The sequence below is a fragment of the Bos indicus x Bos taurus genome, chromosome 16 (assembly GCF_003369695.1).
Source record: "Bos indicus x Bos taurus breed Angus x Brahman F1 hybrid chromosome 16, Bos_hybrid_MaternalHap_v2.0, whole genome shotgun sequence".
Lineage (NCBI taxonomy): Eukaryota > Metazoa > Chordata > Mammalia > Artiodactyla > Bovidae > Bos > Bos indicus x Bos taurus.
In genome coordinates this window covers 43,117,797-43,131,393 of record NC_040091.1, presented here as the reverse complement: position 1 = coordinate 43,131,393, position 13,597 = coordinate 43,117,797, and the positions used below count along the sequence as shown (strand labels likewise).

Sequence of the window (13,597 nt, the reverse complement as noted above, 5' to 3'; positions counted from 1 at the left end):
GTTTCCCGTAGACGAATCACGGAAGGGTGCATGGAGGCAGCTTTCTGACTGGGGGGGTGAGAGCAGAGATGGAGGACACAGGGAAGGGTGTTATCTGGGGTATTAAATCCTTCCCTGTCTAGAGGGACTCATGCAATTCTTGTGTGCTTGACCAAGAGGGGCCCCTGGAATTCCTGAGCCCCAATAGGGAAACGGAGGCCCAAAGCAGAGCAGCAACCTGCCCCGGGGTCCCACAGTCAGTGGGGAGCCGCCCACGCCACCCTCCCCTCCCCATCACTCTTTCCCCCTCAGGCAGCCAGTCATCCCTTATTGGACCACCTTCAAGCACCTGGTTGGGGAGGTTCAGGCCCACTTGAAATAAGGATGTTTCAGGAGGATATTCGAGCCCTAGCGGGAAGGGAGCATGCAGGGGGAGAAGGGGCCCGGCCTCTGCCACCAGTCACCTGCGTGCACCTTCCCCAGCTGGTGGTGCAGGCCGGGCTCTTCCATGGCAATGAGACGCTATGCAAGACGGTGTCCAGCTCGGAGGTGAGCGTGTGCTCGGAGCCCGTGTGGAAGCAGCGGCTGGAGTTTGACATCAACATCTGTGACCTGCCCCGCATGGCCCGGCTCTGCTTCGCGCTTTACGCTGTGATCGAGAAGGCCAAGAAGGCCCGCTCCACCAAGAAGAAGTCCAAGAAGGCGGTGGGTGGAGCTTGTGGGAGTCACTCCCTGCTGGTCCGGTCCTGTCCTGCAGCCCCCTGGGGCTGCTGTTCATCCCTCCCAAGCATCCCAGCTGGCACGCACACATCCTGGGAATGGGGTCTGGGTGGGCCTGCAGACCCCGGCCTCCTCCCCATCACCCCACTGGCCACCCCCTGCCCTGCTGGTGTGTGATGGTGCTGGAATCCTGGGCTTATGAGCAGGGATGCTCGGGATATCTAGACCTGGGCCTTTGGTCCTTGAGGGAACCTGGAGGCCTCTCCCTCGGGTGGAAGGAAAAACGCAGTGTCCTCCCAGGGAGCAGGGAGCCTAAGTCAACAGCCAGCTGGGGATGGAGTGGTGGTCGAGCACTGAGTCACCAGGACCAGGCTGTGACTGGCCACCGAACTGCACTGACTCACTGGTTGACTGGGGCCAGCTCTCTGGGGCTGCTATGTTCTGTGAGAGGCTTTCTCAAGAAGCCGAGGGTGGGATGTGTCTGGGAGCAGTAGGAAACCAGTGTGGCTGACCTTCCCGGCTGCCTCATAGGGAGTGTGGGTGAGGGCAGGGCAGCGTGGCCTGACTGGAACCATCCTGCAGTTGAGCAAACAGAGGCCTTTGGGGCGGCTGGCCCTGACCCACCTGGCTTCTTTCCCAGGACTGCCCCATTGCCTGGGCCAACCTCATGCTGTTTGACTACAAGGACCAGCTCAAGACGGGCGAGCACTGTCTCTATATGTGGCCCTCTGTCCCAGGTGGGCCCAGGCCAGGAGGGAGAGGTGGGAGTGTGGGGTGCATCCGGACGTGGCGACATTCCCCTTGCAACTCCATCTGTCCCTGTGTCCAGACGAGAAAGGGGAACTACTGAACCCCTGTGGGACCGTGCGGAGTAACCCCAACACTGAGAGTGCAGCCGCCCTGGTCATCTTTCTCCCTGAGGTGGCCCCTCACCCTGTATACTACCCTTTCCTGGACAAGGTCAGTGAGGGGGTCCTCGCCATTTGGGGTCCAGGGCCCACCCTGCCCAGAAACCTCAAGGCTAAAGATGAGCCGTCCCCACCCTGCCTCTGGGGCGCCCAGGTCATGGTCCCTGCACCCTGTGAATTGCCCAGGGCTGGGGGCTGGGTCCCCACACACATTTGAGGGCTTCCTTGACTGTCTGAAGTCCTCATGTGTCCTAGAGTGGTGGTTCTCAACTGGGGCCACTTGTCTTTTCAGGGGACTTCCGGCAATGTCCAGAGACAATTTTGGTTGTTAAACCTAGCTGGGGAGATGCTCCTGGCATGTCATGGGAGGAGGCCAGGGATGTTGCTAAACACCCTGTAGTGGGTGGGACGATCCCCACCACTGAGGGTCACTCGCCACGAAGTCAGCAGTGCCAAGGGATTGACACCGACTCCCAGGGCCCCCCACCCAGGCTCTCCCAGGTCCCAGGGGCACTGCTGATATCAGGGTCACTCTTGCAGATCCTGGAGCTGGGGCGGCTTGGAGAGCATGGACGCTTCACGGAGGAGGAGGTGAGCTGGGGGCCGTGGGCAGTGGGGTGTGGACCTGGTTGCAGCCCTCACCACTGCCCCCCACCCCACCCCCGCCCCGCCTGTGCCCCTCAGCAGCTGCAGCTGCGGGAGATCCTGGAGCGGCGGGGTTCCGGGGAACTGTACGAGCACGAGAAGGACCTAGTGTGGAAGATGCGGCACGAGATCCAGGAGCACTTTCCCGAGGCTCTAGCCCGGCTGCTGCTGGTCACTAAGTGGAACAAACATGAGGACGTGGCCCAGGTGGGCGGCGGGGGCGGGGCCGGGATGGGAGGGGGCGGAGCCCGGGGAGGGCGGGGTGAGCGGGGGCGGGGCGGGGCGGAGGCGGGTAGGGCGGGGTCGGGAGGGGCGGAGCCTGGAGCCAGACACAGCCCGCACCCCCGCCCTGACCGCTCGCATCCTCCTCCAGATGCTCTACCTGCTCAGCTCCTGGCCTGAACTGCCCGTTCTGAGCGCCCTGGAGTTGCTAGACTTCAGCTTCCCCGACCGCCACGTGGGATCCTTCGCCATCAAGTCCCTGCGGAAACTAACGTGAGTTCCGCGGGCTTCCTCAACCTCAGAGGGCAGCTTGGCCCCCACCGCCCGGGGCCTAGGCACCGGGTGGGGACCTGCCCTAGGGGTCTGCTCAGATGAGGCCGGCCTCCCGCCCCAGCCCCGCCCCCTCGCCAGCCTCAGACCCTCTCCCAAGACGCGGAGCTCCAGGCCCCAGCCGGCCTCCCTTCTCTGCAGGGACGACGAGCTTTTCCAGTACCTGCTGCAGCTGGTGCAGGTGCTCAAGTACGAGTCCTACCTCGACTGCGAGCTGACCAAATTCCTGCTGGACCGGGCCCTGGCCAATCGCAGGATCGGCCACTTCCTCTTCTGGCACCTCCGGTAGCTGGACTCACCTGCAAGGCCACGGGGAGGAGGGGCCTCTTGCCTGCTGGCCTCGGCGTTTCCCACCAGATGGCCGGCCCGGGTGTCCTTGGCAGCCTCCTATGGGTCTGGGAGGGGCTGTGTGGCCCCACCAGGTGAGGCTCAGCCCCCGCTTCCTCCCCCCAGCTCCGAGATGCACGTGCCGTCGGTGGCCCTGCGCTTCGGCCTTATCATGGAAGCCTATTGCCGGGGCAGCACCCACCACATGAAAGTGCTGATGAAGCAGGTGAGGTGTGACACCCCACAACCCCGCCTGCACTCCATGACCCCGCCTGAGCTCCGCTTCCAGGCAGAGTAGCGCCCTCCCATCTCTGTAGAACCCCGTGGGCCCCGCAGGGGCTCAGAGCCTGCTCCTTACAGTCCACCCAGGACACCCTCCCATCCTCCCGGCCAGGGGGAAGCACTGAGCAAACTGAAGGCCCTGAACGACGTCGTCAAAGTGAGCTCCCAGAAGACCACCAAGCCCCAGACCAAGGAGCTGATGCACCTGTGCATGCGCCAGGAGACCTACCTGGAGGCCCTCTCCCACTTGCAGTCCCCACTCGACCCCAGCACCCTGCTGGCTGAAGTCTGGTAAGTCCCAGGCCCTGGGCAGGGCCTCCCCTCCCCCAACCCCAAGCCAACCCCAGGCCTTGGGGAGGTCCTGCTGCTGACTGCTCTCTGCCCCTTAGCGTGGAGCAGTGCACCTTCATGGACTCCAAGATGAAACCCCTGTGGGTCATGTACAGCAACGAGGAGGCAGGCAGCGACGGCACCGTGGGCATCATCTTTAAGAATGGGGACGGTGAGCAGGCGGGCCCCAGGGAGGACCCAGGGAGGCCATGGCTTCCACACACCCTGCCATACTGCTCTGGGTGGGGAGGGAGACCCTGCTGGGGGCGGAGGACTCCTGGAAGGTGAGCTGAGGAAAAGACAGAGTCTCGGGACTCGGGGGCCTGGGCATGGCTGGGATTGGTGAACCCACCGGAAACTCATGCCGTTCCTCCCCGGGGCGACTGTGCAGACCTCCGCCAGGACATGCTGACCCTGCAGATGATCCAGCTCATGGACATTCTGTGGAAGCAGGAGGGCTTGGACCTGAGGTGAGAGGCCTTCCAGTCATCCACGTGTGCCTGTGCCAGGCCTAGGACTGTATCCTGTTGCAGGGGCCCCCTGTCAAAGCTGACATGACTGCCTCAACCTGAAATAAGACTGGCTGGTCTAAGAATTTTGTTGTTTTTGTTTAGTCACTAAGTCATGTTCAACTCTTTTGTGACCCCGTGGACTATAGCCCACCAGGCTCCTCTGTCCATGGGATTTCCAGGCAAGAATACTGGAGTGGGTTGCCATTTCGCCCTTTAAGGGATCTTCCCGACCCAGGGATCGAACCCCTGTCTCCTGCATTGACAGGCGTATTCTTGACCACTGAGCCACCCAGAGGGACCAGTTTAAAACTCGGGGTCAGGGAGGCAATAGGGCCATAGGATGAGGATAGAGAATGCCAGCCCTGGCCCGTGGCACCTGTCTCCCTCTATGGTGTCCTTTGCTCCCCAGCATCCCTGGCTTTCTGCTCCATCTTCTTCATCCAGTCACTGGGATTTTTCTTTTTGAACAAACATGGGCTTAGCCAAGGTGCTGACTTTTCCTCTCTGCATCTTGGGTTCTGGTATGACATCTCTAAGGAACTTCCCTGGAGCCCTGGGAGTCAAGGGCTCCTCCCCATACCTCCTCTTTTGCAGCAACTTGAGTAGCATCTCCTTTGGCTTTTGTGGGCTAAGCTCCTCAGGGTCAAGCAGCCCTTGGGACAGCCCTTGACCACTATGTCTGCCTGCCCCTCCTCCCACCCGGCTAGGATGACCCCCTACGGCTGCCTCTCCACTGGGGACCGCACAGGCCTTATCGAGGTGGTGCTTCACTCAGACACCATTGCCAACATCCAGCTGAACAAGAGCAACATGGCGGCCACGGCTGCCTTCAATAAGGATGCTCTGCTCAACTGGCTCAAGTCCAAGAACCCTGGGTAGGTTTTGCGCCCTCGGGACAGACAGCCTCTCCTTCCCAAGGGGTGGAGTTTGGGAATCAAAGGCAAGAAGGGCCTGTGACAGTCTCTGGGGTTTCTTGCTCACCCGAGGACCATCCCATAGACACTGTTGAGGGGTGGGGCAGGTCTCTGTTCCCACAGGTATAGGTTAGTTACTGCCATGTAACAACCACTCTGAACTTTGCTGCTGCCGCTGCTAAGTCACTTCAGTCATGTCTGCACCAGGCGCCTCTGTCCATGGGATTCTCCAGGCGAGAATACTGGAGTGGGTTGCCATACTCTTCTCCAGGGATCTTCCCGACCCTGGGATCTTATGTCTCCTGCATTGGCAGCCAGTTTCTTTACCTCTAGCACCACCTGGGAAGCGTTCCCCCGCCTCCAAACTTTAGGAGCATAAATCACAAATCTGCACCTTGAGCTGGCTCAGCTGAGTGGTTCTTCTGCTGGAATCACTCATGCAGCTGATCTCATCAGGTAGCTTGATTTGCCTGGAGGGTGGCACATCTGGGGCCTCTCTCCATATGGCCTCTCTTGCCTTAGCTTCCCTCTGTAGCAGTGAGGAAGGTTCAGGAGCCGTAAGGTGCCTTAAGGACCCAGCTCCAGAATAAGCCCAGCATCACTTCCTCCATGTTCCATTTGTGCAAGCAAGTCACAAGGCCAGAGTAGAGGGAAGGGCACAAGGACTTAGTAGAAGAAGCTGCAAAGTGGCGTGGCCATGGTTTCCATCCCCACCCCCCAGGGAGGCCCTGGATCGAGCCATTGAGGAGTTCACCCTCTCCTGTGCTGGCTACTGTGTGGCTACCTATGTGCTGGGCATTGGCGATCGTCACAGCGACAACATCATGATCCGAGAGAACGGGCAGGTGGGTGCCTGTTGGCTGGCCCCAGGCTCTGGCCTCTGTGCTCTGCACAGAGCTGCCAGCAGTACCCCCTCCAAGCCCTCCCAGCTCCTTTGGGCCAGGCGCCCTCCTTTCTGACTCCTTTTCAGTCTTTGCTCTCCCCTCCCCTCAGCTGTTCCACATTGATTTCGGCCACTTTCTGGGGAATTTCAAGACCAAGTTTGGAATCAACCGTGAGCGGGTCCCGTTCATCCTCACCTATGACTTTGTCCACGTGATCCAGCAAGGGAAGACGAATAATAGTGAGAAGTTTGAAAGGTGGGAGTGCCTTAGACCCCCCGTGGTGCTGGGGGCCCCAGGTGGAGTCAGCTTATCCCTGGAGGGGTAGTGCTGGGGGTGGGTTAGAGGAAGCTGGGGCTTTGTGTACACGGCTCTTTCCGGGATAAGAGTGGGCCGGCCAGCTGGCTGGCTGGGGTGGAAGTGGCCGGAAGGACCCAAAGCCCCCTCCCCGGCCTCTCCCTGCAGGTTCCGGGGCTACTGTGAGAGGGCCTACACCATCCTGCGGCGCCATGGGCTCCTTTTCCTCCACCTCTTTGCCCTGATGCGGGCGGCAGGCCTGCCTGAGCTCAGCTGCTCCAAAGACATCCAGTATCTCAAGGTAAAGGCCAAGGCAGGGCCCCATCGGGCAGGAGACCAGGGAGCCCGACTTCCTGAGACCTCCCAACCCCCAGGTGTGATGGACCCACAGGGCCCACTGGCCTGGGACCTGGATCTGGCAGGAAGCAGCCGGCATTAACCCGTGTTCTGCCGGTACCTCCTCTGGCCCGCCCGCCGTCCCCCACAGGCTGAGGGTATTTCCACTTGCACGGGAGGGTTCCCTCTGTGGTTAAAAGATATTTTTCCTTCCTGTGTCTTTTCAGTTTGTGAGACTCTGGGGTGGGAAGTGAAGGGTGGTGGGGCCACAGCCCCTGCCTGGTGTTCTCTTTGGTGCCCAGTTCCCAGGATGAAGCCGCTCCCCTGCTTCCTCCTCCGGCCAGCTTCCAGTGGAGAAGGCCAGGTCCTCTGTCCACATGGGGCTTTGGGGCCAAGACCTCCTGGCACAAGCTGACATGTTATTTTGAGGATGGGTTGGGGGGCTGCCTTGCTTTGGGGTCAGAAGGAAGAAGCTCTTCCCCGGGGAGATGCTGTGGGGTGCTCTCCTGACTCCTCTGTGAGGAGGGGGTGTTACCTGCCCAGAGAGGGCAGAGGTGCAGGGGGGGCAGGGGTCCCTGTTGAGCAGGGCCCAGCCCGTCAGGGGGACACCCACTCCTTCGGTTTTGCCCCAGGATTCTCTGGCATTGGGGAAAACGGAGGAGGAGGCTCTGAAGCACTTCCGAGTGAAGTTTAATGAAGCCCTCCGGGAAAGCTGGAAAACCAAAGTGAACTGGCTGGCCCACAACGTGTCCAAAGATAACAGGCAATAATAGCCCCTCCCAGCCCTGCGCCTGGAGACAAGCAAACTCAGTCTTGGGAGGCGAGCACCCTCAGCTACCCTCCAGGGCCAAAAGGCTGGATTGCATCCTTGGGAAAGAACCTACACGACTGCCTTTTGTTTACACTGGTTATTTATTTATGACTTGAAATGTTTCAGGAACTGAACAGCCATACATAGAAATGCATCCTAGAGCGGGGGCGGGGCGCTGTCCTCCGCGTGCCCATCAGAGCCCTGGGCTTTGATGGGAAGACACTGTGAGCCGCACACCTCAGGCTGCATCTTGCCGAGGGTCTATAACCTCAAGTCTTCCAGCTGGTGGATCTGGAGCCAGCCAAGACTCCTCTCTCCCGCCTGGGGGCTGCCTCCTCCCCAGGCTCCCACTGCGCTGTACATGTGTCCGCGCCTGGCGGTCCAGACAGGGCGCCCACGCCTGCTCACCACCTCCACCTGCGTGCTCTCCATTGACTGAGTTCTGGGCAGCTCCCAGAGGCGGCCTGGGTGCCCTCCGGATTCAGGGAGGGTACTTCTGGATACGGGAATTCTCATCTCTGCTGTAAAGCGATTTTGTTTGCGGGTAAGAAAAAAAAAGGTAGCCCAACTACTTACTGACCTCTGTAGCTCGGGGTGAAGGTGAGGGGGATGGCCCTAACCCCCGTCAGGTTGAGTGCATGCTGTTTCTCAAGCCACATTAGAAAGACGGGAGCTTGACTGAGCTCACCCTGGTCATGGATCAAGAGGCAAGCTGGTACAATTGTGCAATTGTGTGTAACCTCCCTCTCCCTGAAGCAGGTTTTAGGTAGTGAAAGACCTACCTCCTCTCGGAAACACTCACTTTTGAGACTCTGCCCCCAGGACCTAGGTAGCAGAGGCATGAGTCAGGGGCATGGGGGCATCTTTTCCTCGGACAGTACTTAGCCAGAAAATGGTTCAGGCTCAGCCTTGGGTACATCTGAGGAGCCCTAGGAATGCAGGTCCCTGGGCCTCTGTCGGCCTTTTGGAGCTCACTCTGGAGACAGAGCTAAGAATCTGGGTTTCCAGCAGCCCACAGGTGGGCATAATAGAATCAGCAGCTTACTGGGGACCCACAGGGCGACACCACTTACCTCTCAAAGGCCTTGCAAGGCTCAGCAGTGCCAGAGGTTAACTGCCCTCTCAACAGCCCAAGCATACAGCTTCCAGAAGAGCCTGGGGTACTAGCCTGTTTCTCTGTTCATTAGAGGTGGCTGAGCGGCACCGGCCGTAGCAATCCATGCCACCCACAGAGCTCCACTGACCAGACCCTGGTTCCCAATTAAGTGCTGAATTCATCAGACCCATCTCACCTGTCTGGGAATAGGAAAAGCTGAGTGTACATCTGTCTATTTATTTAAACGAGTCTGTGCTTCCTGGCATGGACAGCACAGTGTGTATACACAGCAATGCTTGGTTTGGGTGCATGGCCTGTGTGCCCGGAGAGAAAAGTATTTTCTACGTTTTTTTTAAAAAACCATTTGATGTTTCCGTATGTGGAAGGTGAGTTCGACATAATTGATGAAGGTTCAGACCAGTAGTCTGAAATCTTGAAGTGAGAGGTTAAAACAGATTAAAAGAAACAAAAGCCTTTGTATGTTATGTTCTTGGCTCAGAAAGAAACCAAGGGAATGTAGGATTCAAATGAAAATGAGACCAAAAAAAAACCGCTCTCCCACTGGAGTTAGAACCAGACTTTATTGTATGTATACACTTTCTGACCTATTGTCAATATACACATCTGAAAAGTGATACCACGGCCGCTACAGACAGCGCGAGAACGGTCCTGTCTCCGCATGAGCGTCTACCCACGGTCTAAACAGAGCAGCTACGGTGACAGTACATGGAGGGGTGGCCACACATGACACGGGACAGCTGGCAGTGTCCTCGAGACTAGCGGTTATGATCACAGCGTAGTGTTCAAAATTATTTTCCCCCGGTTTTAGAAATCTAAAATTTTACATGTACATTAAAAACCAAGTGCTGTAGGGTTTTAGCTCCTGACTGCTGTTCTCTCCTTCCACCACCTACTGGGCGTGGGTTGTATCCCTGGGGCGGGCTCTGGGAGGAGGGGAAACAGCAGTTGCTTGGGAATGGAGTGCTGCCCTCCGGCCCCTGGGCGTCATTTCAGCAAGGTTCTGAGTATGGATTCCCCTAGGCCTGTTGCTGTCTCCAAACCAAGTGGTTAGAGGGTCTGCACCATCTGGACGGTCAACATGCACTCTCACCAGCAAGGAAAACTACATCTATTTGGTACGGACCCCAAAGCTGCACCTCTGTGAGGAGCTGCTGGTCCTTGGAGAAGCGAGTACACACAGCCAGGGACCCCAGCTCCCCTCAGCCCTATGCCAAATCAGAAATGGGTAGAATCCCAAAGAAAAGACCTGACCTTTTCCAGCCTCTGAAGAGGGGTCCCTGGCCCGGTCCCCTCCTGCCAGGCAGCAGTTTTGTGCCTGTCTCTCCTCATCCTGGGTGGGGGTGGGAGGTGGGGGTCCTGGGGGTCTCGGTCCCTCCCACGCTCAGTGTCTCCACTTCACTTTGCATCCAGCCCTGGGTTACACTAGCACAAAAGACACGAGGAATCCCAATTTATTTACAAAATATTAAAAAGTCAGTTTATCATCTACATATTAGCCCCATTCTGCCATTTTATACATGCACTAGTGTGGAAAAATAAAAACTTTAAAAAAAAGAAGAAAGGATTACCAGGTGGGAGTGAGCAATTCTAACCCTTTGTCAAGGAGTCCAGTCACTGCAGCTTTTCTGGAGTTGAGCGAGCGTCAGCTCCTCACATAACTTAAGAGCGATCCCGGCGAACGGGAGGAAGGGGGGTGGCAGGGGAGGGAGCCTACGGGCCTACACACCAAGCAGGGCAGAGACTGGCGGTGGGGAGGGTCTGCAGACCTACTGGCCAGAATGACTTTGTACATCATGGACCCTGGGGGTGGGCAGCGATGGCAGCAGAGTCTCCGGAAGCAGGAAGGAAGACGGGGTGGTGGGGGCTGGTGGGGGGGGGTGCGCTCAGTAGCTGAGGGTGGAGTCGTCCCACTCCAGCTGCTGCTGCCGGTTCGCGGTCTGCGGGTCCCCGTGCTCCCCCTCGTCCTCCTCACTGCTCTCCGACTCAGCACTGGTGATGTCGTCCTCCTCGTCCCCATCCTCACTCTCCTCTTCCTCCTCCTCCTCTTCCTCCTCACTGCTATGCTGGTCCTCGTATGTCTGACAAAGGGACAACCCAACTGACCGGGTGCTGAATCCAGCCAGAGAGGCTGGACTAGGCTGGAAGAAGCCTCACCACAGACAAAGGGAAACAAAGCTCTGGTCACCACCCACAGTGTGACCAGGACCCTGTATCAGGCCCCATAGGCCTCACTTTAATTGCAGGGTCGTGGTAAGGACCACACGAAGCACAGGAACGTCGGTGGTGGGGGTAGGGGTGGGGGTAGGGTGGGGTGGATGAGCCTCCCAGGGGCTCCACACCTACCTCCATGGGGTTCACGGTGATGGTCAGGGCGGAGTCATCCCAGTCCATTTCATTCTCTTTCCCGGTGTCCTGGTCCCGCATGGTTCTCTGGTGTGCAGCCCGGATCCGGAACACCCCCAGGATGATCATGAAAACCAGGAAGCTGACGCACACCACGATGACGACGGTGGCCGTGCTGGGCACGACTGGGGCGAGAGGAGACAGGACGGCTGTGATGACAGGACCTGTCCTCGGCCCGTGTGCCCTGGGCCTCCCTACTGCTGGCTCCATCAGCCCCCAGAAAACAGATCTCTGAGAAAAGGCTCAGTGCAGGAGTTTGACCCCTTGCTGCCTTGTCTTTGCTCCAGTTTCCTTGTGTGATGGGGAATAAAAGCTGGGCTGGCCAGTGGCTGTTCTGAGCCAGGGGGAAGTGGGTGCTGAGCTCACAGCAGGAGTTGGGGCAGGAGAAGGCAATGGCACCCCACTCCAGCACTCTTGCCTGGAAAATCCCATGGATGGAGGAGCCTGGTGGGCTGCAATCCATGGGGTCACTAAGAGTCAGACACGACTTCACTTTCACTTTTCACTTTCGTGCACTGGAGAAGGAAATGGCAACCCACTCCAGTGTTCTTGCCTGGAGAATTCCAGGGACGGGGGAGCCTGGTGGGCTGCCATCTATGGGGTCGCACAGAGTCAGACACGACTGAAGCAACTTAGCAGCAGCAGCAGCACAGTCCTACCTGCAAACGGGTGGGGGTTGGCCAGGTTGTGACCCGAGAGGTCAATGAAGGAGCGGTGCTCGGGGTGGACAAACTGCGGCTGGGCAGCTATGTGGCTGGCGTGCTCCATGGGGTTGGCTGTGTGGATGACATTCACCTGCAGAAATGGAAAGGCAGCCCGGATGTGTGTGGGGAATGGATATGCACTTGACCAGCACCACCAAAGTGGGCCCTGGATAGGTGCTGGTGGGTGGAGAAAAGGACAGAAGAAGCCAAGGAGGGTGTTGTAATGATCTGATGTTCACACAGCCAAGAAAAAGCCTGCTCTTGTAATAACTCATTTTTATTGTGCCTAATAAAATAATTCATCCACAGCAGACTGGAGGAGAAGGCCTAGCACCACCAGTGGCCCTTTACCTTGGGTCATCTGAGAAGCCTGGGCACAGACCATGTCCCTCTTTTCTCAAAATCACAGCCACACGAAAGAGCACAAATCATAGGCTTTCTTTCTTTCAAATCTGCTACCCTTGGCTCACAGAACACCCTCGTGGACTCTTCAGCCTTGTGAGTCTAATTCTGGGGCTGTGGGGTCACAGTGCAAGTGCTCAACTGCTGAGAATAACTTCTGGTTCACTCCTCTGGGGCACAGAAGCTCTGAGTGACACTAGACATGTCAGAGTGGCCACGTGCCCCCTGGCCACCTGGGCCAGAGTCACCATGACCACGTTCCTCGCAACGCAGTCCTGCCCTGGGCAGAGCATTCACTCCTAGCAGGGCCAGGCCTCTGCAGAGAACCTCCAGGCACTGCTCCTTAGAAAGCAATGTCAGGTTTCAAGACACACTCTTGCTCCTCAGCCCAAGGTATCAACCGCCACTCAATCCCTGACCACCTCCCTCCAAAGCCCCTCCAAGTCCCGGGCTGAGGGAACCTGTGAAAAGGGCACCGTGCCGGATCCCAGCTCACCCCAAGTACAACCTGTCACCCTAAACCCGTGTAGGTCTAGCCTGAAGCAGTACCCCCAGGTGGAAAAGGTGACCCACCCCGATGAACCCCAACAGTGACCACTACAAATGCCCTGGAAATCAGCATTTGCAAACATCAGGGTCGTAAGTGGGTGCTCATTCACCATGCCACTGGCCTTTCTCCGCAGAGGCCGGCTCTCACCTCCACCTGGAACTCTTTGCTGACGTAACGACCATTCAGCTCAGAGCAGACAAGCTTGAACTTGCGGTCAAGCAAGGACCTGGTGTGCCAGTTCCGATAGCGCAGGAGGTGTAAGATCTCCTCATAGCTGGCCATGGTGTCAACACCTGCGGGCGAGGAGGAGACAGCAGTGTGGAGTTAGGAACACAGGCTGCAGGCAAACGCAGGTGGTTCCCAAGGCACTCAGCCATGCCTGGCTGTCCAACTGTGGGGTATCTCCCCCTCCTGAAGGGCGTGTGCCATAACGTGCCCAGACATCCACCCTTTATGGGGATGGGGCACCAGGCAGAGCTGCCCTCCCCTCCCCATCTGGAAGCTGGCAGCCACCGCTCGGCCCAGTCAACACTCTCCCTTCCCGCCCCATCTAGGGCTCCCTCCAGGTTTTGAGCTGGGAAGACAGCTCCGAGCTGTCACTCTTCCCACCTGTGAAGACCACGCCCATGTCAGAGCTGCTCATTTCGATGCCCTTCTGCTGCAGGCGGGCCGCGTCCACCTCCAGGCTCTCCTGCTCTCCATTCAGTTCTTCTCCCTCCACTGTGACCTCACAGGTGTCCAGGTCGTGCACGATCTCCTCTGACACCAGTGACTCTTGAACTGCAAAAATAGCCCAACCGGAAATAGCAGAGGCCGTGGAGCCTGGAGAGGAGGTCACAGCAACGGCCTGCCTGCTCATCCTCAAACTCACAGAGCCCTTTTAGGGACCATGGATGGAGGTATGGGACAGTCACTTTCAAGAACTGG

At 58.1% G+C, this 13,597-nt stretch overlaps 2 protein-coding genes across 14 annotated transcripts in view; one reads left to right on the top strand and one right to left on the bottom strand.

Annotated features, from left to right (window-relative positions):
- Positions 1-9,064, top strand: part of PIK3CD (phosphatidylinositol-4,5-bisphosphate 3-kinase catalytic subunit delta) — a 61,398-nt gene extending 52,334 nt beyond the window's left edge. For 3 of the 4 annotated variants that reach the window (XM_027564977.1, XM_027564979.1, XM_027564976.1), the window contains exons 8-23: positions 463-684; positions 1,340-1,436; positions 1,529-1,659; positions 2,148-2,198; positions 2,292-2,459; positions 2,626-2,747; positions 2,946-3,089; positions 3,258-3,357; positions 3,526-3,704; positions 3,803-3,915; positions 4,135-4,213; positions 4,963-5,130; positions 5,891-6,014; positions 6,163-6,308; positions 6,516-6,648; positions 7,316-9,064. In XM_027564977.1, coding sequence (XP_027420778.1) covers positions 463-684; positions 1,340-1,436; positions 1,529-1,659; positions 2,148-2,198; positions 2,292-2,459; positions 2,626-2,747; positions 2,946-3,089; positions 3,258-3,357; positions 3,526-3,704; positions 3,803-3,915; positions 4,135-4,213; positions 4,963-5,130; positions 5,891-6,014; positions 6,163-6,308; positions 6,516-6,648; positions 7,316-7,453 — 2,115 coding nt within the window. In that variant the 3' untranslated portion in view covers positions 7,454-9,064. The remainder of the gene's footprint in view (positions 1-462; positions 685-1,339; positions 1,437-1,528; positions 1,660-2,147; positions 2,199-2,291; positions 2,460-2,625; positions 2,748-2,945; positions 3,090-3,257; positions 3,358-3,525; positions 3,705-3,802; positions 3,916-4,134; positions 4,214-4,962; positions 5,131-5,890; positions 6,015-6,162; positions 6,309-6,515; positions 6,649-7,315) is intronic. The other variant, XM_027564978.1, reaches the window with a different exon arrangement.
- Positions 9,065-9,152: 88 nt separating this feature from the next.
- CLSTN1 (calsyntenin 1) overlaps positions 9,153-13,597 on the bottom strand; it is a 75,982-nt gene continuing 71,537 nt past the window's right edge. For 5 of the 10 annotated variants that reach the window (XM_027564965.1, XM_027564966.1, XM_027564968.1 and 2 more), the window contains 5 exons: positions 13,280-13,450; positions 12,818-12,963; positions 11,674-11,809; positions 10,955-11,139; positions 9,153-10,760 (listed from right to left, as the gene is read on the bottom strand). In XM_027564965.1, coding sequence (XP_027420766.1) covers positions 10,254-10,760; positions 10,955-11,139; positions 11,674-11,809; positions 12,818-12,963; positions 13,280-13,450 — 1,145 coding nt within the window. In that variant the 3' untranslated portion in view covers positions 9,153-10,253. The remainder of the gene's footprint in view (positions 10,761-10,954; positions 11,140-11,673; positions 11,810-12,817; positions 12,964-13,279; positions 13,451-13,597) is intronic. The other 5 variants (XM_027564970.1, XM_027564971.1, XM_027564973.1 and 2 more) reach the window with 1 other exon arrangement.